The sequence below is a fragment of the Asparagus officinalis genome, chromosome 3, assembly GCF_001876935.1.
Source record: "Asparagus officinalis chromosome 3, Aspof.V1, whole genome shotgun sequence".
In the NCBI taxonomy this organism is placed as follows: Eukaryota; Viridiplantae; Streptophyta; class Magnoliopsida; order Asparagales; family Asparagaceae; genus Asparagus; species Asparagus officinalis.
In genome coordinates, this window is record NC_033796.1 from 29351240 (window position 1) to 29377242 (window position 26003).

Below are 26003 nucleotides of genomic sequence, written 5' to 3' on the forward strand. Positions count from 1 at the left end.
GATTCGGTCGACCGCTGCGGTCGACCGCGAGACCTGCGCAGTCGACCGCCGCGGTCGACCGTCGATGTTTCTGGGCTGGGCTTTTGGTTTTCGACCCGATTCGTTTTGTAAGTTATATATATCCCTAAACCTGATTGTTTAGGGTAAGGTAAGGACGAATTTGAGCAGTCTTTGGGAGAGAGTTGTTGCATCCAATTGTGCGAGAGTTGTGAGAGATCAAGAGCATTGTTTTAGGGTTTGGTCTAAGAGATTTGTAACTTTACTTGTATTCTCTGATTTCTAATAGTAAGATCTCCCCCCTCCTTGCCCCGTGGACGTAGGCAACTTGCCGAACCACGTAAATCTCTTGTGTTAGTTGGTGATTGTGCTTGTTGATTTTGGTTGTGATCTCTCTTGTTTGGATTGTGTGATTCGAACGCTTCCACGCCGCGCACAACAGATGGTAAACTTTAACAGCAGATAGCAAGTATGCCTTGAAAGTTAAAAGTTTTATTTACCTGAGAACTTTTAAAGGGTTAATTTCACAAAACACACATGAGCTCGGGGAGTAATGCGATATTAACTTGAACTCTAAATTATGTCAACTTTCAATTAATTTGTATAAGAGAGTTTAACTGACTCTGATATAGTAAAAGTTAAACGTAACACTATGAGAAAGAATCAATAATTTAGTATCTAAAAAGAATTGCTACAAAATTTTCTTTTTCTAAAACTTATTGAAGACCATGTTGAGATTTGGATATAAAGGACAATGGGCTAATCATCAGAAAAATATAAAATTGAATAACTCTTAATAAAAAGTAATAAATTAGTTTGCCTTCTTATAGCTTAAGGATTAAGGTATACGTTTACATACTACAGAACTTATAAGTGCTTATATCATGTCAGATAAATCACACATTGGGAAATGTTAATTAGTCTCAAAACAATTCTAATTGAAAGATCAACAATCATGCCTACGTACGACGCACATGTACTATACTAGTAAAATTTTAATGGGCTACTAATACCTAGTGAGCTTATACAAATGGCCACAAATGTTTAGTGGGTTTGAGATAGGTTGAGGTGCGACTTTTTTTTTTTTTTTTTGGGGGGGGCGCGTGGCGGGCCGGGGCGCAATAGAAAACTGAAAACTCTAAGACACTTTATGTGCTACTTTACAAAAGTTAGGAGTGCAACTGCACCCCCAACTGGCCTATATATCCGCCCTTGCTCGCACGTGTATGCATCTTTCATGTCTCCATGCAGCTCCGTGTACTGATCAAAAGATGTGAAAACAAGGAATGTGTACCAAATAGATCAAAAGATCGAAGAACCCCCAGAAGCTTTCGGCCATCTCTGAGCAAAACAAGGAGCTTCTCTGTCAGTAAACAAGCTTATTTTAGGATTGTGATGCAGACCGCCAAATGGCAACAGGTGTAACTTGCAAGAATAGGAAGATACAGGAAAAACCATAGCAAGCTAGGATCAAAAGTTGCATGGACGCGCGGTTACAGCAGGACATTGATCCATTGTTCAGATTATGTTGAGTTTTCTCTGGATTAAACTTACATGAGTACGTTCATGTTACTCTCATCTAATATTCAGGTAATCGCAGTTTACATGGAAAGGTAAGCAAGCATGAATTCTTCACCATGACGAATTGAGACTGAAATAGGTGATGTTGGTAGCTAGAGTGTCCGTTCACAGGTCATGGTAAGATATCAGGAAAATGAATGCAAAAGGATTCAAAACACATCTATGTATAGGCTAAAATTATTCTACCCTGATTAGGTGCTAAATCTCATGAAGAGCTCCATACAGACCGTAATGATAAAGATGTGCTTATTGTCAAAATATGTGATTAGTTTTCACTTTGGTTTCAATTTATATATGTCCTGCGCTTTTGACGCAAAGTCTCTCCACGAGAGAGACAAGGCAGCAAAAGAATGTCAGAAAGAGAAAATTCCTTAAGGAGGTAGACTTGAGATTGGTCCCCAAAAAGTCCAAGATGGTTATAATCCTATTTCCATTGTATACCTTGAATAAAAGACCTTAAATCTAATATCTGATACTCCGAAATTGACATTTGAAGAATAAAATCCATTTCTTCAAGCTCTCCAGCCCAAAATTCCCCGGGGCGGGGGGGGGGGGGCGGAGGCGGTATGGACACTCCAATTACACCAAATACAATATTTAAATTCATAAGACACTCCATTAAAAAAAATTATTGGGTCCTAGTCCATAGGACCATATCCCAATCGAATCTTTATGCTAATATCGCATGAAGAGCATGTAGGTTCTGCCATAATTTTCAAAAAAAAGAAAAAGAAATTCAGAGTAATTCACTTGCAATCACCTGTAAAACCATCAAAACCATGACTTGATTAAAAAGCTCAAATCTTTCCTTGCTAATAGCAGAAAAAACTTAGTTCACCGACTGTTGAGTTTTTTTTTTTTTTTTTTGAGAAAAAGGATGTGATACCATAAAGATATCCCAGCCAGCTAAATAACAAAAGAGGTTGTTACATAATAGGTACACATCCCCAACCTAGAATATGTACCTTTGTTCAAGACCAACTACATACCAATGATACAAATAACCCATACTCTAACCACAAGTTAGAGAACAACCCAAAACTGACTAGAATGTCACAAAAAGGAGATATAGAAACTACTATAGTTTTTTAGCTCAAAAAACAACTATCACAAAATTTTTTATCAACAGGAATCATTCCAGCTGAATGACTACCCCTGAGCTTCTGTCATCATCTCCAGCAGCAACCTTGAGCCCCGCATCTAGCCTCAAACCAGCCATCTTCTTCCTCCTCCTTTCCTGCAATCTTGTGGTTCTGGCAGAAACCTTTTTCAGACCTAGCCAAAAGTTTGAGAAAATTATACAAGTGAAATATGAAAGCCATAGAAATTAAAACATCCGCTAATTCACATGCAATAACAAGATGCATTAGTAAACTGCAGTTATGACTTAAAATAAGAAAACAGAACAGTACAAATTTATATTAAAAAAATCGCATATATTCTACAAAGAAAGACAGAGAGAGATTACTGTCAAAATAACTCGCAAGAGAAGTAGAGAGAAAGACATCCTCCGGTGCCGAGAACGACGTTGAAAACCCTAACTCTTCTGGACTCTTGAAAAATCACCGAAGAGCGAATTATCCACCGGAAAATATTGAAGCTTTGGGGAAACCCTAGCTTAAAACCTGATCATCGCTGAAATTAGGGGGTTCTACTGCTTATCAATTTCTATTTTATGTGGGAATTATCATTTCCAACCATTTAATAAAGAATTAATATTCTCACTTAGGTGGGAATAAAATAATCAAATAATTTTCGATTATACCCTCCTTAAAAAGACACGAATAGATATAAATTCTCATATAAAAAATTATTTCTATAGAAATAATATCATTAGCTACTCGTACAAATATACAAATAGATGTAAAGTATTAAAATACTATTGTTTGTAAATCATCATCAAAACAAGAAGGCCAACAATCTCCCTCTTTTTGATAATGACAAACAATTTACAAAAATGATATATGCATGAAAGGAAAATGAATATACAAAGTATAAAATATCATGCATATAAACAAGAAGGAATATGCTCACAATATTTCTCCCCCTTTGACAACATCAAAAAGGGGGACGAAAGAATTAAGAGAGCGAAAGCTCTCCCTACAAATAAGCATGGGTGAGTATAAAACAAGTATAAGGATTGCCTCCCCTATCAAAATGCCTTAATGAATATATGCAATGAATGCTAAGGCATACATATGTGAGCAAGCATAGATGGAAAGTATGCTAAACACTCCTCACATACAAAAAGACAATAAAGACACATATAAATATGTCATTATGAAGATAGTGTCTCATTACACTAATATAAAAACCATGTATAAAATAGATTTATGAAATCAAAAGAAAAAGAGCATGAGAATCATGCAATATGTTTTCAAATGAAAACAAATCAATCAAATGAAATCATAAATCACAAGTAAATCATACAAGAACATAAAACCAAATCATAATTGATTTTCAAAAATCAAGAGAGGCAATTATATCTAGCTATTGAGCTAGTATCAACCCATGTAAATATTTTAGCATCCGGTAAACAAGATTTGGGAATAAACACCTAATAAATCTGGAGGGTTATATGAACACAAACCTCTCATCAAAACAAAACCAATAATCATGAAAACAAAAGAATTTGATCAATAAAAAAAAAATGTTTTCATGTTCAAAAGTTTAAAGTATAATTTTTCAAAAAAAAAAAACCACTAAAATTTTTGGTTTAAGAAAAATTATTTTGGCACCCAAGCATTCTTGGTGCCGCATTGGTTAGGGACATGACCCCTATCATTTAAGCTCAAAGCCCTAAGATTATGAACCCTCTTGGACATATGTGGTGCACAGGATCAGTCATAACAATAATTTCTCAAATGACCCTTCCGATTACAATATTTACAATAGAAAGGAATCATTTGCTTATGTTGACCATTAAAAGGTGAACGGGACTCATTTGCAAAAATAGATTGTTCTTTAAAATTATTTTGCAAATGGAAAACTCTCTTCAAATCAAAATAAAACTTGGTCAAATGATCAAATCTACCACAATGATCACACTTAAACTTTTGTGGTCTTTTAAAATCATTTGGCAAAAGTGAAGTCTTTTTCGAATCATAGCAAAATTTTGCTAAATGGCCAAAACGTCCACAAAGATCACATTTAAACAGATTAGCATGTTTATGATGTGCATGATAAGCATATGCATGTGTATGTGATGAAGAAGCTACATGAGATGCACAATGAGCATTAGCATTGTTATGTTTGTGTGCATCATAGCAAAATCTAGCAAGATAGCATTTACGATCGTAAATTGTGCATTTGTAGACTTTGCTATATATGCGTGCATAGTGAGTGGATGATGACTTAGACTTGACACACATATCTATAAGCCTCTTATGATTATTAATGCATGTTTTTAAAGTTGAATTTAAAGATGAAATGTATTTATTCATAAGATTCAAATCTTTATTTTTAGGCACATATGCATTTTTATTAGAAGTAGAACACAAATAGTCATTTATAAAAAAAACAGTATCATTTTGTATGTTCTCTACTTCTAACATGGCATTATCTCTTTCATAAGTTAAACTAGCAACATTTGAAGTTAAAGAAACATGATCCAATTTTAATTTTTTATTGTTTTCTTTAATGATCACATTTTCATTAGAAATAGTTTCAAACTTAGATGCTAACAACTCATGATCGGATTTCAAATCCTCATGCTTGCTTTTTAAATCAATAAAATCATTTTACAATTTCTTGTAGGCATGCAATAATCTTTCACTAGCACAAGCAAATTCATCATTAGGTAAATCATTAATAGATTCGAACTCGCAAACCTCACTAGGGCTATCGCCTAGTGCACGTGTGCATGGCGCTCCTTTTGAACTTGAAGCGGGATCCTCCATAGCTTGTCGGATCGCCTCCAAGTCCCCTTGATGCGCTTCTATAAATTTCCACAATGTATAAGCACTATCAAAAGAATCAAGCTTGTTAGACAATAATGAATTAAATGCATTTAATAAAAATTCTAACATAAGATTGTTCATAATAAACATCTTTTTATCATGTTTGCTCCACTTGGATTTCTCCAACGTGGGCACAATATAAGCACAGTCAATAACTTCCCATAAATCGATATTTTTAGATTGAACAAATAATTTGAATCTAAAACATCATTGAGCATAGGGGAAAACATTGAATTTAGGAGCAATACTAGAATCATAGCCTAAACAAGATGCATCATTCATATCCATAATAAGAAAATGTATGCAAGCAAGATACAAATAAAATCAAAACAAGATTAGCACAAAAAGATAACTTGGATCTTTAACTCAAGACGATTAGTCCTTAAATCAAAGAGCACCAAGCTCTGATACCAATTGTTAGACCCTAGAGGGGGGTGATTAGGGTCTTATGCTAATCTAATCCAATTTTATGCTAATTAAAATTAATTAACAAGTTTTCCTAGTAAGAATGAAATATAACAATATATATGAGCTAGGATGAGCAATATATATGAACTAATGAATATATCCTAGCAATAAGATATTACAAATATATGAGCAAGGATATATAAACAACACAAGGGTAATAATGTAAACAAATAGGTGAACAAACTAACTAATGTGACAAAGGCAATATGAGCAATGAGCACAAATATAAATGAACGCCAAAGCACACACAAACACAATTAAATGATCACGGAGTTCGGACCTTCCGTCCTACGTCTCCGCTCCCTACTCCCGGGAAGAAATCCACTAACACAACCGGGTTTTCTACGCTTACCCGAACAACGTTTACACCTCACACTCAAGTTTTCTAGCTAACCGAAAACTTTACAATCACCACTCTTGCAATCCCACTCTACACTCTCTCAAGTGTTGAACTAGACATGTCTCCCTCAAGTGCTCGGTTACAACCTCTCCCTAGGTTCGTCAACCGATGCCACTCCTCTTGGGACGATCCCCGACTCTCGCCATATACTTCTCTCGGTGTGCAAGTGTATTACAAAGTGAATCTCACAATAAGCACAATTACAATAAATGATTGTTCTCTAACATAGATGAGAACACAATGAAAGCTCACACTCAATTGTTACAACTCTCACCAACCCAAATATACTATGTATGAAAATACGATAAGCTCATGTGGGTGTGTGTAACAATGAGAGTAAATAAAATCAAATCTAAACTCAATATAAAAACTAGCTTTAAAGAAAGATAATCAAATAACTAAGCAAATGTAAAGCTAGATAAGAATTTAGAAAACTTCTCAATAGATCAAGTGGTGGAGGGAGAATAGTTGGAAGCTCAAACTTCAATAGATGATCTCCTCAAGCTCTTGTGGAATTGATTCACAAAACCGAAACACTCAAATGCTTAAAAGCTTATAAACACACTTTAAACAAACTTAAACCCTTGTTAAACTCTTGTTTAAAAACTTCTTAGATTGCTGAAATAGAAGGGGGTTTGGGGGTTTATATAGGAAGAGAAAACAACAGCAAAAACCCCATAGGAAAAGACCAAACAGCCCAAGAATCAGAAATCTGATTCTGTACCAAAAGAGCCGTTGGGATAAACGGCGGTCGACCGCGGAGCAACAAAAACATAAGGAAAATGCTCCAGAGACTTCCCGTGAGCAACAAAAAACAACAGAAAACTCCAGAGAGTTCGGCGGTCGACCGTGACGGTCGACCATGGGAAATCTCGAGCTCACGGTCGACCGTGGCGATCGACCGTGAAAGTCTCTGCTGCCCACTGATGAAAGAACTCAGGCGCGGTCGACTGTGAACTGATATATGAAAATCTAGGTTTTGAAAACAGTTTGCTGATTTTAAAATACTGTTTAAAAATATCAAATAAATTCTAAAAAATGTAAAACTTTGGGGAATGATTGTAGACATGATAATAAACATGCTACAATGACTGGTTTCGAAAAAGGACTTCCCAAGTAAAAAATATCATTATTTTACAAAATAGGCCAAAACATAAAAATGTAAACATGTGAATTTTGATTTTTTGGCTAAACCATGTTTTAAAACTTTGCACAATGATTATGTAGACTTAATAAAATATGTATATGATTATTGTTAAGTCCAAAAACTAAGAATACAATATTTTTACAAATACAATAGAAAATGAAACATATGAGTATGTATATGAAAATATATTTGTGTGTGTGTATATGATATTGAGCTTAAGGGACTTAACACACATAATATAAAACCTAAACTAAGTTACCCAAGCTAGATCTTGATCTTCAATAAGCTCGACTTGGTACACTTGCGGATGAAGCTTGAACTTGATCTTTAACTTTGAATTGCGTAGGTTTCACTCCACAATTCCGCTAACCTCCATTGGATATGATCGTTGTGGCGCAATCCATCCAACCTCCAATATATTATTTGCCTAGAATAAATATAAAACACAAACACTAGACAAACAATATTAGATGTAAATTGTTTGTAAATCATCATCAAAACAAGAAGGCCAACAGCACCCACTCTTCATCAAACTGGACTGAAAATATAGTCCCGCTTATGAGATCAGGAAAAGAGAATTCATCAGTTTCGCTAACATAATGGCTGAGCACATGCTCTAGTGCCCGTCGATCACGTGCTGGAGGTCCGAAGAATACATAGTGCTCAAAGTTACTGCCCTTGTAGGCATCCCAATGTCACTGCTTCAGTTTTGGTTGAAGTTTTTGCATGAAAGTACAATATGATCCAAGACAGGCACTAGGCCTTATATCACCTTCAGCCGCAACTTTTCTGCATAAACAACTATTTACTCTTAACAAGTCGTTCAACTGCAACTTAGGTAACAATTAACCATAAAGGCATTAACTTAGTCAAAATTACGTTTTATTAACATGAATAGCTAATAGCATTAACTTAGTCAAAATTACGTTTTATTAACATGAATAGCTAATACTTGACACTTATGCATAAACGTTAACAACAAACAAGATTTATTGACATGCATTGCAACTAGCTATCAACAAATGAGAATTATTTACATGCATTTGTTCCAAAACTAGCTATCAACAAATGAGAATTATTTACATGCATTTGTTCCAAACTGATAACACTTCGTATTGTTCAAATCTTACTCCAAAATTACGAAATTGGTTCTACATTACAATAACCAGTCTCTCACCACCATTTTATTCAAAAAAGAACCCATAAACCTCAATTAAAATCAAAATAACTCATTTAAACTAATTAAATTAAAAACCCCTCAATTGCTTGGGAACTTACTTCTTCTTTGAGATGGACACATCCTCCGGCGAGCATCTCCTCTTGCGTTCTCGAATATCCAGACTTTTCTTGCTCAATAGGGTTTTCGTCGCCTCGTTACTCTCCTCATCCTCAGAGGATGTCGGAGCAGAATTGCCGACGGGGGATATCAAGGCAGAGGCGGAGGCGGATAAGTTTGGCATTTCCTCCTGCGCCAATGGTGCCGACCGACGCCCGTGACGAACGTCCTGTTCTGTTTGAGTGTTGTCCACTTCATCCTTGCTACGCTTACGGTTCTTAGCCATTTCACTTAAATTTTTTTGAACATTTTCAAAATAGATTTCCTAGCCACTTGAGTGAAACTAGGGTTTTGAAAATGGGTTCGCAAGCTAATGGAGGTTTGCGGTGAAGAAGAGAGAGAGAGAGAGAGAGAGAGAGAGAGAGAGAGCCGGGCTGGGAGGAACGGGTATAAAGGGGTTTTTTGGTCTTATCGCCTCAACTTTTCTCTCAAAGTTTTCTTAGAAATGAAAAAAAAAACTGAATCATTATTAGGTTGAGTTTTGGCGGCTTTGTCACCCAAAAAAAAACATTTTCCCCATTTTTCTAATGAGTTTCCTGCACTCTCTTTTCCCGGCATAGTTCACATCCATACCCGATTGCATCCGACCCAACCCACTTGCAACCCCAGAATCATTCCGATACCGTCCAATCCCAAAAACCCCAGCTCTGAAAGCCCTAATCCCCACTTTATTTCTCTTTCTGTCCGAATCAAAGAAAAACGGCAGCGAAAGGTAAAGATCTCTTCACGGATCTGAACCCAAATTAATCTCAATTCGTCCACTAACCTCGTGATCATCGCCGTTAGGTAACGCCCAGAGCCATGCCGGACGTCCAAGCCCTCGTCAACGACTTTGTTCTCAAGCTCAAGCGCCGGTAACTCACCGTTCAATCGTTTCAATTTTTGGTGAATTTTTTGGTGAAATTAGGTTCTTTTTTTGTTGAATTTTTCATTTTTTTGGGTTCAGTAAGATCGAGGGCTCGCATGCAAGCGCGAGGCAGACAGCGGAGCTGCTGCGATCGGTGGTGTCGCATCAGCCGTACACGAACCAGGCGGCGGCGTTGATCTCTGCTGTTAAGGCCATTGGTCAGCAGCTCATTGCTGCTAATCCTGTTGGTAGGTGCTTCATTAGTTGTCTTTTGATTATTGTTTTAGTTTAGATTTGTTTCGATAAGTTTAGAAGAAAACTTGATTTTGTTTGGTTGGGTACGAAACAAGAAAAAAAAATGCATTGAGGCTTGTGAACATCGGCAGACGACGCATTGCAAGATTGAGGATTCTCGTGGACTATTTACAACAAATGATTAGTGTTTGTGGACAAAAGAGAAGGTACAGTTTTCTTGGTACCATCAGCTGCATGACTGAAATGAAACCTGCGGCGAAAAAATGATGGTATTCAAGATCATACTTCTTTATGATGCAGAGCGACACTAACGAGCAGCTTGACTGTCCTTTGGGGATTCTTGATCCTTGAAGAGATTTTTTGCGACTGAAACTAGGGACACAGTCGTGATTTGCCATTGTTTTTTTTTGGCTTGGTTGGTCTGTTTATATGTATAGGGAGCAACTGCTGAACGGGGTAGCATATTTGGGAAAAAGAGATGGTTTTCGCTCCTGCTGATTTGACTATGTTGCACCTGGTTATTAACCGGTCATAAAGCCTTCTTAACTGACTACAGAATAAAAAAAGAGGATAGAAATCCTAGAAGCCACACCCACGCATTGATGGTATGCAGTTTTAGCTCCTGCAATTAAGGAGAAATTCTCGAAATTTATCCTAGAACTAGAGTAGCAGAAAATGCAGATGCTAGATTTTCTACTAGGAATTACATTGATAGAAAAAGAAAATGCTAGATATGCTAAATTACATTGATAGAAACTTCAATGTGTTTCATCCCATGGAGGAGAAACCCCACATTTTTTTCTTAGATTGTTAAACCAGTAGTTAAATAATGATCTCTCTTTCCTATTTGTCTCATGGTCTAGATGCACAATCGCTAATAGGACCAACTCACCAGTTTGGTTTCGGTATCATGTTATATATGTTGAGCAACTTATTTTGCTCCATAATTCTAAAGGATGTACTCTGAATAATTGGTATCATGTATATTTTTATAGCCTTCATTAATAGAAACTAGATGTTTGTAATGTGATGGAATACTTCCTGCTGGTTCATATAAACAGATTGGTAATTGGCAAGACACATTGTTAAGCTTTCTTAATATATTCCGTCTGATCTGTTCAATGAAATTGGGATGCAGAACTTGCTGTTGGGAACGTTGTGAGGCGTGTTTTGCACATAATCAGAGAGGAAGATCTTTCTTCTACTGCAACTGCTATTGGAGGACTTAGCTTAGCTGTAGATAGTGACGACGATGATGAGACTGAACGTGGAGATCGTCCAGCGTTATCAGCTGCAGCTCTTGCTGGCCAGAAGCACCCTTCGGGCACCCTCTTTACAAACCCTTCTTGAAGATTTACCTGACTCTGCTGCTGTTCCTCACACTTCTTCATCTGGAGGTGATTCTGAGGGAAAGACCAAGTGTAAGTCCCCATAAGTTTTCTTTAATCACTGACTAGTGACTACTAGCTACAAATCTTTTTTGGTTTTATACGGAAGTAGTTCTGAATGTGTGTGTATGTTTTATTTTCAATTTCATGCATGTAGAAGGTTGGGTTAAGCATATGTGTGGTCAAGTTATAAGTTATAAGGAATCAATAAGATTAAGAATATTGATTATAAATGACTTATCTTTATGAACTTTGGTATTATATGTTACTCTTTTTCTTATGCAGCAGCTGACAAGAGTTCAAGAAGCAAGAAGCTAAAGAATGATGTTATCGAGGCTATCAATGAACTGATTCAAGACATTGATACTTGCCATGAACAAATTTCAGAACAAGCCATCGAGCATATTCATCAAAAGTACTATTTCTACGGCTCACCCACAAATATAGTTCACTCTCTTACTCTTTAACCCACATGTTCACGTTAAATCAAACTCTTCATCTTTTTTAAAATGCAAGATCTGGACTAATGTTTATTTTTAATATATTCATCAAAAGTATCTCTATGGCTTATCGATAACAATGTTCTCCCTCTCTCAAACTACTTGCCCCGACTCTATCACCCTCTCTTTAGTCTTTATCTTTCACATTAGTTAAGTTATATCGTTTGATCTTCATGAATTATGATACTGTGTGTTAAAATATTCTTTTAACTAGTTGTGCATTGTTTGGAATTTTTTAGCCTTGGCCTGATTATTCACCGGTTGAAGAGTTATAGTCAAAACTATTATCACTTGTAGTAATTCAACTATTATTGAATGTTGGAAATTCGGAATATAAGGACGTATATGCTTGTTGGCCATGGTAGATAAGTGATCGATCTCGAGAACTTTTCCCTTTTCCTTGTTTCAAAGTAGATGGGAAGATACATGTATAAGAGTATTAGGCCGATTTTTTTTGCACCTATCTTTACCATGAATATATATTTGAAACATGAGTATATAGATCTGGTAATTGCTTCATGTATGAATCATGACTTTTAAGAAAAATTGTGAGAAACGCACAAACAACTAATCATTAACTGTTATTTCCCAAGGTATCTTCACTTCTTCCCGAAATATTTTCTGTACTTGTGTCATGTATCCTGTGTATTGTGTTTTCCTAGACATGCTAAATAATCGCTTTTTTTTGGGTAGCGAGATGATATTAACCCTGGGTCGTTCAAGAACAGTGAAGGAGTTCCTCTGTGCAGCAAAAGATAAAAAAAGATCTTTTAGGGTGTTTGTCGCGGAGGGTGCCCCCAGGTTTGCTCAATGTTTGCACATTAGATAATGGCTTGATTATTTGTTTAATGCACTTAAATTTTTATTATGTTTCCTTCACAGTATTCTTTCCATAAGTTCTCCTTATAGTGCGAAATTGAGGTTGTCAGGTTTCAAGGGCATGTTCTTGCAAAAGAGCTGGTAGGAAAAGGTCTTCAAACCACTGTTATACCTGATTCTGCAGTCTTTGCGATGATTTCTAGGGTGAATATGGTACGTTAAACAATTATTCATCAGTTTACAAGATTTTCTATCAATTTCTGACTTGGAAATTTTAACTTATAGGTTATAGTCGGAGCTCATGCAATCATGGCTAATGGCGGAGTTATGGCACCTGTTGGTATTAATATGGTTGCACTTGCTGCTAAAAGGCATGCTGTACCTTTTGTTGTTGTTGCTGGTAGTCACAAGGTGTGCTGTTAATTTTCTGCTTTTTCTTGAGCAATGTTCATTGTCCTTATCTTTTGATTGAATGTCCATCATGGCTGAGATATGTGCCGTGGAATGGAAACTCAAAATACATTGTTTTTCCTTTGTTTACTTTGTAAAGGTTCCATGACGTCTCTAGGATAATTCTCCACAGTAGAGCTTCACTATGTACACTTCAAAGTTCATTTTTTCTGGCTTTTTAGCCTGTTGACCTTTTAAGTTCTACTTGCGCTTTCTTTGTTTTCAACACTATCTGGCATAATAGGTGCTTTGCTTGATATGGTGCTTGATATATGAAACAACAGTCACATTCAGATATCAGCCTGTGTGTTGGTTGGTGTTATTGGTTGCCACTAAACAAAGATCCACTCGATTACAGAGTTATGAACGTTGGATGTACCAAGTGATAATTTTGAGAACAAACACGATGTACGTAGTTACATTTGGAGCATGTCTGCTTTAACAAATCAAACGTTCTTGGTCTTCAGTTCTTAATCCCATTTAGCGAAGGAAATTGCACTGCATTTTGATTAATTTGTTCCCCGTCTAAACTTGTAACTAGCAGTTTTACTGCATCTTTTGCAATGCTGAATTCGACCATGTAGTACCATTATCTTCCACAAAAATACGTATCTTAAAAACCTGCATTGCTTTTAAAAGTTTTATTAATTAAAATAACACAATTTTAAATGACCTGAAGAAAGAAATTTTTTTAATCCCTGTGCTTATGACCTATGTGGTTTGTTTAATATTTTTCTAGCTAATGAAGAATAATCTATTTTTTTCTTCATAAAGTTAACATATAGTTTTACAAGGAAAAAACTTAGTAGATCAAAATTTCCTGTGGAAAGTTAATTAACCCTTTGACTCGGAGTTTATTGTGGGATACATGGTCTTGCATTCTATTTCTATCTCTGCTGCCAACAACATGTAAACCAGTTGAGTACCTAAAAGCATTAACGGAAGAAAGTCATGATTTCTTATTAGGGTAAAGTTTTCATTGTGTGCATCTCTCCACATTTTGTATTTGTGTATTTTTCTGGATGTATAGTTCCATATACATGTCTTCAATTTTGATTTCCCCCCCTTATTTGTATCTTCCATATTGCAGTTATGCCCCTTGTATCCACATAATCCAGAAGTTCTCCTGAATGATCTGAAGTCACCATCCGAGCTGCTGGATTTTGGGGAGTTTTCAGATTGTATGGATTTTGGTAGTATAGGTGGCTCTTCTCGTCTTCATGTCGTCAACCCCACATTTGATTATGTTCCGCCGAAACTTGTCAGTCTCTTCATCACTGACACGTGAGCTCTATATCTTTGTTTTGTCTAATATTCTTGCACGTGACAGTGGCATAGACACATCCTTTCTTCCTGTAGTTTCTTCTTTTTAAATCACAGCTCTCGATTCTCTTGTGAATATCTATGATGTTCCTTATTCTATTTGCGCTACTTCAATGTTAGTGGGAAATTGTATCACTTTTCTTGCAGACAACCCACAGATGGATACATTAATGCTGGTATCATATACTTTCAAATGTAACGAAAGTCGCGTAACTACTGTATCATGCATATTGATTGTAATTGTCATGATGTGGCACAGTCATGTCTGCAGCAAGCGAAATGATTTCTCCAATCTGAGCTAGGGTCATGGATTCAAGTAAAAGAAAATAAAAATAGAAAACAAATAAATAAATAATCCACACTTTAAGGGTAAGACTCTGTACATCCGATCCTTCCAGACCCTTCAATGGCAGGAGCCTGAACTGGTCCTGATTGATGTGTGAATGCAAAAGCCTTATCTTCGGATCGATCATCTATATCTCTTTCCCTTACCCTTGCCTCATTTGATAAATATCATGTATAGTTCCCTGTATACTTTTAGACCCTTCCTAAATTGATTACTTAAGATAATATATATAGTTGAGCCAAACACCTTCTCTCCTCCAATGCTTCCTTTTTTCTACAGTATCAGGACATTCCTTTGGTTTGTCTGTTTATGTTGATATCTCTTTTATTCTGTTGTTTTTTCAGTTCACTTGATGATTTTCCCTTTAATCCCTTTGACATTTTCCTGTTCGCTCTTTTCTTGTGCTCTCTTTTTTCAGTAGCTAATTGTCCTATCATCTTTTAAGTAATGCTTCATTTTGTCCTTGTAACTACCTGTAGCCTGTTAATTTTTCATTGTTCTAAATTTCTTTCTGCTGCTAGTCTGCTACTTAGAAAAAGTAGTCAATTACTCAAAAAAAAAAAAAAATCAATAACTCTAAACTCTGTATTTTGCATCTATAACTCAAAAATTGGCAGCTTTCAGTTTGCCAGCACTACTGGAACAAAACAAAACTATGGTTAAATATTCATTTCTGCATTCCTCAGATATCATGTTTATAGTCATGATAAGCAGCAGCTAGTGCTTATGCTTAACCAACACAACCTTCAATTTCTCAGTGAATACAGATGGACCACTGTTTTAAGGCACAAATGTCTCACGTCCAATATGTGCCTCAAGAAAGGGGGAAAACATATGGAGGCACATATATGAGGCAACCAGGGCCGTAAGGTGTAAGCTCAGCATGATGCACAAATAATCATTATACACCTTTTATGTGACGTACTTTCATGACCCAGATCCTGAATGAAAGTGTACTGTTGGTTAAAAGTTAAGGAATTAGATCATAAAATCATAGTGTCAGTACCTTTCGAGAGGCAAGTACATGACATCTACTTGATTTTCTTAGATTAGTTTTACTTTTTTATGATATTTATAAATTTTAAAATAAGAATAATGATAGTTCGTGAAGCTTATGCTTCACCTTTTTAGTGAAGCTTATGGGTGAAGCTTATGCCTCACCTTTTTAAGGGAGAGCCAATTTGCATCAACACTGAAATCGATGTTGGCAATATGGTCACTGATATTAGATATCTGATATTGATGTGATTTAAGGATGTGTATGATAGAGTAACAACTAGAGTAAGAACTAATGAAGGATAGACTAAACCATTTCCTATTACCATAGGTTTACACCAAGGGTCAACTTTAAGTCCTTATCTTTTTGCATTAGTTATGGACTAACTTATTAAGCGCATTCAGGATGAAATTCCATGGTGTATGTTATTTGCTGATGATATAGTATTAGTTGATGAAACTAGAAGAGACATTATTGCTAAAGTAGAAATATGAAGACAAGCTCTTGAGTCTAAAGGTTTTAGAATTAGTAGAACAAAAACAGAATATATGAAATGCATTTTTAGTAAAAATAGGAAAGAAAGAAAGCCTATGGTACATATTGATTGCCAAGAAATACCTAAAATTAATCATTTTCGCTAGTTAGGATTTATCATTAGGCATGATGGTGAGATAGAGGATGATGTTGTGCATCGAATCACATTGGTATGGTTGAAATGAATGAGTGCGTCGGGAGTCTTATGTGATCGTAGAATACCAATGAAACTAAAAAAAAATTCTATAGGACGGTTATAAGACCAACTATGCTTTATGGATCAGAATGTTGGGCAATTAAAAAACATGTTCAAAAAATAAGTGTAGCAAAAATGAGAATGTTACGATGGTCTTGTGAGTATACATTAAAAGATAGGATAAAAAATGAATGCATCCGTAATAAATTAGAGGTTGCTTTTATTAAGGATAAAATGAGAGAGAATAGATTAAAATGGTTTGGTCATGTACAAAGGAGACCTCTTAGTGCACCAATTAGAAAAAATGATAATATTAGAGTTAATGGGGATAGGAGATTAAGAGGTCGACCTAGAATGACTTGGTCAGAAACAATTAAGAAGGATATAATTAAGACTAACGTAACGGAGGAAATGACCGCAACAGAATGAAATGGAAAAATATGATTCATGTAGTTGACCCCAAACATATGGGATAAATGCTTGGTTGTTGTTGTTGTTGTTGTTGTTGTTGTTGTTGTTGTATTTGTTTGTAGTATACTTATCGCAAAGTATCCCTTCTCTGTTTATCATCAAAAAAGTCCAGTTTAAAGTTTGATTTATGTTAATGGTTTATCGTGTTGGTTTTTCTAATGCTCTTCAACCTTTTCTCCACAGGGGAGGACATAGTCCATCCTACATATATCGACTTATATCAGATTATTACTCTGCTGATGATTTTGCTGTGCAACGGGGATCAGCATCTTCAAAGTGAATCATATAGTTAAGAACACTAGCAGATATCTGGTATGTTAATTCTTCTTTGCCAATGTTGTTTTAGACAATTGTATACTTGATCATATTCACTTTCTTAATGCATGTGTTGTAAAAGAGATCTTCATTACATGTATCTATGTTTTCATGACTTTATGTCATCTGTCTAGCTCACCTCTAGCATGTCTGTAATGGCAGGGAACCTTGTAGCTAAAGCTCAGTATAGGCATGAGAAAGTTTTTGTACTGTACTGAAGGGATGCATCATTTTTGTCCAGTTTTGTCTAAGAATGCTGTATCAGTTGGATCAAGAGCTAAATTCTAAGGAGCTAAATCATCATCATATGCGCAAATTTCATTCATGGTGATTGTTTGGGAATTCAATTAGGTGCTGAAGCTGTGGGGTCTCTTGGCTCTTCTGAAAGACTGGGCTTCCAATATTTTAGAAGCTCAATGACTGAGGCACCGATACTATAATAATAGTTGTAATCATGTCATATCTTGATTATATACTATTTGCTGCCTTGTACACTGATTCCGTTGATGGTTGGAGATTACGATAGTGTTCTCTTTTCTTATCCAATGAAATATCTGATCGTTATATACTAAAATTTGCTGACAACAGCTGGATGCATGTATACTATTATTGGGTGTTCCCTTCAGCTTGGGAAAAATGAGCTACTAGCGCATATAAGTCGCTAATCTCCATATTAAGTGCTGAGCTTTAAGGAAGTTGTTAACGGATCTTGAAGTTATTTTTGTTCAATCTTGAACTTTGTTAGTTAACCAAAGCTCTGAAGTCTGTGGCTTCTCGAAGTGACATGGCTTTTTGGATAAGTAATGTTTTTGATCGAAGTGGAGAAGTCAAAGGTTCTTTTGTTGTGAAATAATTTCAGCTGTTTCCAGCAGGCATCAGGACCGGGTGAACCTGCGTTTTCATAGTCACAGAATCGAAGTGTTTATAAATCTCTATCACTGTTCCTCAAGGGTTGTTTATTTTAAGGGATCTCTTATTCATTTTCGTTTCTCAAGGGTTTATAAATCTCTTTCACTGTCAATCTAGTTTCTTGGACGTCCATTTCCTGCGCTATTTCCGCTTCTTTTCGCGAATATAGGAAGGTAACTTTCCTTTTTATTCTACTCACTATTACCGCTCCTGTAGGTGTAACCAATTTGCACCGAGTCGTTTCATGAGTAACACTTCATACCAAGTCATATGGAAACTGGCAACCCTTCCAAGCTCAAAAGGAAATTATGGATGATAATTGACTATATTACTGAAAAAATGTGCATATATGAGAGCCTATTACCATCAAACATCACTGAATATAACCAAAGCCGTTGACATGTTTACCGGGGTAAATCTCAAACCAGAGGCAAACGGATGTGAAGCCATTTCTTAAAAATGTAACCCACAACAAAATAAAAGGCTTTTCCGACTAATCTCTCCCCGTTACCAAAGTTTTTTTCCATTTCAACTTTCCACGATCCTCTCTTTTCAACACAGACGCACACACATATATAACCTACCGAGAGTCTTTCTACATCAACCATCACGGAATAGGAATTGGCGACAGAACTTGAAACGACTTCAAGAAATCGTTTTCTGGTAAATTCAGCGGGGGAAGCGAGAAGTGGCCGTAAGTGGAGCTCCCATTCCTCAGTTCCTGCATTGTAACCAGAGCTGCAACCGTGCTTCTGAAAATGCTCTGCTCTGCCGCAGCATTGGCTTGCATTTCTCCTCTCTCAGCTAGCTCTTCTGCAGCTGGGAATACCACTTCCATTGTGCTCTCGCACTCTTTTACCAGTTCTGAAATCATTTCGGTCATGAAAAAGGGTTGTTGTAGTACTTTTTCGATGAATGGAAGTCGGAGCAGGGCTCCAGTTCTTTTGTCGTACTTCTTCAAGATCTTGGCCAAGCCTGAAACAGTCATGTGTTATAATCCATATAGATATATGTGACAGAAGGTCTACTTGTGATGGAAAACTAGTGTTACAAATTTTAGTACAACTTGATAGACTAATCATTATTATTATTTGGGTGGGGTTTATTCACTTTGTAAAATTACATGATAAGGGTTCACTGTAGCTATTTGGTTGGTGCCGGATTGAAGAATCTAGTTTTTCTTGCTTGACTGGGCTTTGTTTTTCCGGGGGAAATGAATGACTTGGGGGTTACAACTGTGAGCTAAGTGATGAATTTGAATCCATCTATTACTCGACTAATAATATATATATGTGTGAGGTGCGCGAGCGTCATGTACTGATTTGACACCATTTATTGATTTGACACTAGATACTTGCGTATTTATGGAAAAGAACTTTAAGTTTGACTGTCTCATGCATTCAAACATGTGAACTACGTGACAAAGTTGGACTATATATGTTTTTTGGCAATAATAATTATGTTTTCTAATTAGGGATGTTATGTTATACTAATATTTTATTTGTCATAGACCAGACCTCCACCGCCATCCTCTCCCTCAAGTCTGCCCCTCCCCCCACCGCCCGCTCCGTCGTCCACCGCAGCCTCATCGCCGACCGCCATAACAGACGCCGCGGCACCGCCTCCACCCTAGACCAAGTCGATCGCCACTTCCAGTCAACGCCTTGCCTCCGACTCCGGCCCCTCTTCTCCGGCGACCTATCCTCCCCCCTTTCCTTTGTCTTCTGCCATTTGCCGCCCTGAACCATCGCATCTATTGATCTCAAATGGATAAAAAATAGAGATGCAGGCTAGCAATCATTAAAGTGCTTGCCTTGTATCTTCTCTGAGTTAATCAGTTAACCTCATTAGGATACTGTTAATCAAACTTTGTAAGTAATTTTTTGATGACTTCTTCTACAGCTCGAGGCTATCCAGTCTGAATAATTGTTTTGTCTGGACTTTGTGTACGGTTAGGGCAGGAATTAGGAAGTCAGCATAGGGGAGGATCAGGGCAAAGGCTCCTCCTACTGACGATTTATTGTTGTATGCTATTGCTGCTTGTGTGCTGCAGAAGAGGGAGTTGATAATTGCGAGAAGCAGCAGCATGGATGAGATCATGAGAGAATGCAATAGCTTGTCCGGGCAACTAGATTTCGGCATTTCGCTCCCTTCTCCTGTTGGGCAACAACATCACTGCCAATTTGGAGTCAGTTCGGAGAAAAAAATGTTTTTGTAATCCTGCTGGGTAAGATTATATTGAGTTAATACAGGCCCGGCCAATGTAATCAGATTATTCTCTTGATTTTTTATAATTTACGGAGGTAATATGAGTTGGGGCTTATAACTTGAAGAGTGATTGTGCAGTCTGAAGAATATTGTTGGTTCTTGCACTGCGGATGAAGTGCTAGCCTGATGTTGTAGGCTTGTAGCATGATGTTTTCAGATGCTTTGTATCATCAAATTCACATAACTTGTACATGAACTTGGTCAAATGGCAAGCTGTATTAAATTATGGTTCAATAAAGATCAAACCGCTTTGCAATGCCTGGTCTTTCTTTGGCTTCCTGGTAGCCAACTGAGTTTCATTGTGTTGCATTTAGTACACTTGTAGTATCATTGTTTAAGATAGAAACCTGGGTTGAATTTGTTTGACTAGATAGAAACATGGGTTTAATTTGTTTGACTATACTACCAATAATGTAAGAACATGCAGAGAACATACACTTCAACAAATAATTTGAGAGAGCCAAGTAAAACACAAACAAACTGCAGCGAAATACAAAAACAGGCTATTGAGAGATGCAGTTCTTATCAAAATCCTAAATTTTACAGAAGGCAAGCAAATAATTTGTACACGCTTCCAAAATGGAAAACCAGTTTATCAATCTGGGTAGAGGGAAAATAATTCAGAATTCTCAAGCAAATAAAAAATGTTGATGTCTTCAGACAAGAATTGAGTTTAGCCGGTGTACAATTCCCATAGCACCAAATTACTGAATAGGATACCTAAATGTTGTTCAACAAGATGCATACAACATATACACAATACAACACATACACCAGATACAACAATAGCATCTTGCTCTGTTACTACGAGCGCAGAGCTGCTTCTACGGTATTTTAAGAAGCATGGTAAAACTCAAAAGAAGAAGGAAGATCAATAATGTATGTACATCAAGAGGACCGTGCGTTATTTTTATCCTCACATGACTGCTTCATGGCTTTTGCAAGTGAAGGACGTCTGAAATGTGAATAGCTCTAAGGTTCGGGTCAAACTTTATGCTGTTAAGCTGCCCTGGATGCGTTTCAACCTTGGACGTACAACACGCAATTTATCCAAGCATGCAGCATGTATCTGCTCAACAAGGCACATATAGATTAGCGCAAAAGAGTTAAAACTCTAGAGGTCAAGTGGCTATATATATGTACTTGTACAGATGATATTATTACAAGAAACTTTATAAAAAAATGATCATCCCATGTGATAAATCTTGCACCGGTATCAATTAGAAAACAAAAAATAATGTGTACTGCTTTATAAAACAATAAAACACTTCATAGCTGACTATTCAAATATTAAAATAATAATTATGTAGTTGAAATCATTTCCAGAAAGGATGTGTGTCATGTTCTCAAAAGAAAAATATTATGCCTCATCCAAAATGAATTCCAGATGGAAAGAAATGTTACTTAACACCCTGATGAATCATCAATTATCTGAACTAGGTAAACCTCAATTGCATTTACATGTTTAATAGTTCATTAAATGTGTGCATGAAAATAGCTCCAAACTTTGTGACAGCCCCATGTTTTGAGGTTTAATTTAGGATCACGATACCCCCATCATGTGTTACTTCCAATGCCAGAAGATATGTTTACCAAGGTTTTTGAGATATAGGATGTATTCTGATGCTAAAGAAATCTCATTTTCTCATAAATTTTATCTTGATTTGGGATCCTTTGCCTCAAGTTTATATCAGTTTTACTAAGAGCAACCCCCCTTTTTCACCTTGAGTGGTCAAATGCTATTTTTGTGCCCGATTTCATCACTGGACAACTCCCTGGGTACTTCTGCCAGTTCTAGTTCTGTTTTTCATGTTGGTTCTTTCTGACTCTATGCCTATTCCTGCTTCAGTTAAACGTTGGGTGAAAATGAAAGGTCATAAACACAAGGGGCTGAAGAAATTTATTCAATGGTCACTTCTAATCACTTTCGGTCCTAAATTGTTGTGGTTGCCTTTTTTCAATAAGAACGGTTACATTTCTCTATGTTATTTGTGTTTGGACTCTAAGCATGCTGATCCAATCATATCAGAACTGCATGAAATTTACACTACCAATTAGCAAAAAAATCAGTTAGTGATAAAAATTCAGCAATGAAATTTACAAGGAAAATTATTAGCAAGGAAATTTACAAGGAAAATTATTAACATGAAAATTCAGCCAATTGTTGATGAGCGTCTTCTAAATCAGCTAGGAAATTTACAAGGAAAATTATTAGCATGAAAATTCAGAATATCAGGAAAATTATTAGCATCAAAATTCAGAATATACAAGGAAATTTACCAAGAAGATGGCGTGGGATTTCGCTGAGCTTGTCAATTTTCTTTCGAATTTTTTTAGCTTCCAAAAATGAGAGTTCCTGGAGGATGAAGATGAAGAAGACGAACCCTCGGTGACTGTGTGATCTGTTGGGGGAGGGGATCACGGGTTAAGAGAGAGAGAGAGAGAGAGAGAGAGAGAGAGAGAGAGAGAGAGAGAGATCCTGAGCTTGTCAATTTTCTTTTGAATTTTTTCATGAGCTGATTTGAGAGTTTCTGGAGGATGAAGATGAAGAAGAGGAGGCCCTCGGTTACTGTGAGATATTTTAGGGGATGGAATCACGGGTTGAGAGAGAGAGAGTTGGGGGATTGCAGTTAATTTGTTATCAGTATTTTAAACCATTCATTCTCACAAGTACAAATCCGACGAATCATAATGTTTTCGCACCTTAGTGTGCGAAAATTTTTCGCACCTGAATAATTCCCTATATATATATACACAAGTTTTGGTTCTTGGCTTTCAAGTTTAAATATGAAATAAATACACATTCATATATATATATATATATATAGGGACATTTTGGTAGAACCCTATTGTAAGTATCGAAAAAGTTAAAAAGAAGGCATAAAGTTTACATGCAAGATTCAAACATGTGACTAATAGTATATTCGTTCAAACATGTGAACTACAAGACAATTATGTTATACTAATATATATTCACCATATGTATATTGACTCGACATTATGTTATACTAATATATATTCGTCATATGTATATTGACTCTGACATTTTGGTAGAACCCTTCAATGAGCATGGAAAAAGTTAAAAAAAAGACATAAAGTTAACATGTTAGATTCAAACATGTGACTAACAAGACAAATTCATGTCTCTGTTGTCTGTTAACCTAAAATAATAATAATTGTTAGGCATTGAACCGACAATATCTATCAATCGCTTAATGTATTAAACAAACAATGTATATCAACAACTAAATGTATTGAACCAACAATGTATATCAACAACTAAATGCATTGACAGACATCCTTACCAAATCCTACATCAACAATTTAAATCTAGAAGTCAACACTTCATCTCTATACAATTCAAGAGAGAAAAGGAAAAGAAAATAAGAATCAACTAGAAATTAGGAAGGGAGAAAAAGATACCCGTATAATTAACACTGCTATAGTTCTCCAATAACACCATCTCTCCATGAAAATCAACAAGTTCCTTCCTTATCACAGCCATCTCCTCCTCTTCCTCCATTGACCCATTAATAACTCTCTGAATCCTCTCTTGCAACTCCTACACCAAACAAAAACAATCAAATTCATAATCAAGTTTCAATAAACGAGGCCAACATTAATTTAAGCGTTACCTTTTGCTTAATAATAAACTCTTCCTCTTGTTCTTCAAAGAACGAGTTAAGCTTATCAAGCTCTTCATCAAGCAACCTCACAAACTCAGCCTCAGCCTCAGCGGACGCCGGAGCGGCCGAGATTTGCCTAACTAACTTCTTGAGTTCTTTGTAGGACAGAAACTTGTCTCTCCATTGAGGAAGTGTTTCTTCTATTTGCTTCTTGAGTCTCTTACCAAACTTCATATTTTACTCCCTTTGGATATAATTCTTGATCTAAATCTAAATGAAGGATGTAATTACAATGTTGGGTAATTATAGTAGAGAGAGAAGAAGGCAAAGGGGAGGAAAAAATGGACATGTGAGGTAAGGAGGGGAATATGTGAAGGGATATGCTATGTTTTAGTCTTTTTAATGAAGAGAGAGATAACTAATTCTTAAGTATATTCCCTTGCTTCTCTACTGCTATTCCACCTTCCACCAGGATATCCTTTTCTAAGTATAATTTTGGACTTATCTATCAAAATGTAAGTTTTGGAAGAGTGCTATGTCTGAGGGTAATTTTGAAAGTATCTAATGTGATGGATAGCAAATTGAGGGGAAATATATATATATATAATATATATATATATATAGATATATATATACTATAGATAGTAATATAATAATAGTATATATATATATATATATATATAATATAGTATATATATATATATATTATATATACTATATATAATATTATATATATTATATTAGGGAGTGTTAAGTGTTAATAAATGAGTTAAAAAGTGATGCTTGAAGATTGCAGTGGATTGTATGCAACTTACCCTTTTTTATTGTTATCGTATATCAAACCAAATAACTAATAATGGATATCCAACACGGATTCCAGGTTAAGCTAAGGTTTAACCCAGTTTAATAATTTTGAGATTAATACAAATTTCCAAATATACTGGAAAGTCATATGCAAAATTAAAATGCAACAACGGTTTAGCATGCAAAAAAAAGAAGCTAAAATTGGAGGCAACATGAATAGGGCTCCAAAGGGATGATTCCAATGGATCTTCGAAAGGTAGGAGATTCCAAGGGTGATTCGGTCAAATGATAGGCACATTTCCATTGCCTTAGGTCATGGTTTTGGCACTAAAGAGTTATACTTTAGTTGATTCTTTAATAAGCCCAATCAAGCATTAGATTGATGTTGTAAATTAGGTGAGGGACGGTTAGTAAAGGACAATTAATAAATTGGTAACCCAAAGGAATTATTCTCGGCTTGATGCTTGGGCAAATAATTTTGTGTAAGAAACATTAAATTACTAAAATATCTTCGTATTAAAGGAGTATAATGTAAAGAGTAAAGACATGTTTGGATAGAAGGATAGATTGGAATATATATTTTAAAAATATGATTAACTAAAAAAAAGTATTATACCAAGTTAAAGAGGAACGATAGTTTTGGTAGGAGCTCAAGATTTGGAGTCAACCCAATCTAGCATATAATTTTAACATCAACGATAATGATTGTGTACCCAAAAAGGTCTAGTCAAGTTGGTAAACTGTCTATAGATAGTACACCAAGACCTCGTATTTGATTCTCTCTCATACGGAATTTATTCTCAAATCGCAACTTTTATAAATAGAAGAGATAAGAAAGCAAGCTCTCCACATTTAAAAATAGAAAATACATGCGTGTACCAAGACATCTTCTAAGAGTGATATCTCTGAAACCTTACAAAAAAAATAAAGTATTCTTCTTTAAACATTTTGATAAATGTCAAAAAGGTATGGCAATTCTTATGGAAATAAAACAATCTTAAAACGATCAGCTCGAGAGTAGTTCGTAAAGAGCACACGGAGAAAGACAAGGTCAAGTAAAAACATAG

General features: G+C 35.9%; 2 protein-coding genes and 3 long non-coding RNA genes across 5 annotated transcripts; 2 read left to right on the forward strand and 3 right to left on the reverse strand.

The window, feature by feature from the left end:
- LOC109832180 lies at positions 2602–3200 on the reverse strand. The gene is made up of 2 exons (XR_002244655.1): positions 3047–3200; positions 2602–2853 (listed from the first exon to the last, which is right to left on the reverse strand). It is a non-coding gene; the product is annotated as an uncharacterized LOC109832180 (long non-coding RNA).
- LOC109833597 (translation initiation factor eIF-2B subunit beta-like) lies at positions 9409–17935 on the forward strand. Its single transcript, XM_020401337.1, is given in 11 exon segments — positions 9409–9742; positions 9835–9983; positions 11129–11294; positions 11296–11411; positions 11664–11793; positions 12572–12679; positions 12808–12910; positions 12983–13108; positions 14238–14431; positions 17198–17326; positions 17492–17935. Coding segments are annotated over 10 exon segments (1242 nt in total). The 5' UTR covers positions 9409–9689; the 3' UTR covers positions 17295–17326; positions 17492–17935.
- LOC109833598 (SPX domain-containing protein 3-like) lies at positions 18652–24480 on the reverse strand. Its single transcript, XM_020401338.1, has 3 exons — positions 24142–24480; positions 23930–24068; positions 18652–19213 (listed from the first exon to the last, which is right to left on the reverse strand). The coding sequence occupies exons 1-3, from the start codon at positions 24364–24366 to the stop codon at positions 18846–18848; spliced, it is 732 nt and encodes a 243-aa protein (XP_020256927.1). The 5' UTR covers positions 24367–24480; the 3' UTR covers positions 18652–18845.
- LOC109833600 lies at positions 19754–20570 on the forward strand. The gene is made up of 2 exons (XR_002245275.1): positions 19754–20109; positions 20195–20570. It is a non-coding gene; the product is annotated as an uncharacterized LOC109833600 (long non-coding RNA).
- On the reverse strand, positions 21084–23132 carry LOC109833599. Its single transcript, XR_002245274.1, has 2 exons — positions 22787–23132; positions 21084–21575 (listed from the first exon to the last, which is right to left on the reverse strand). It is a non-coding gene; the product is annotated as an uncharacterized LOC109833599 (long non-coding RNA).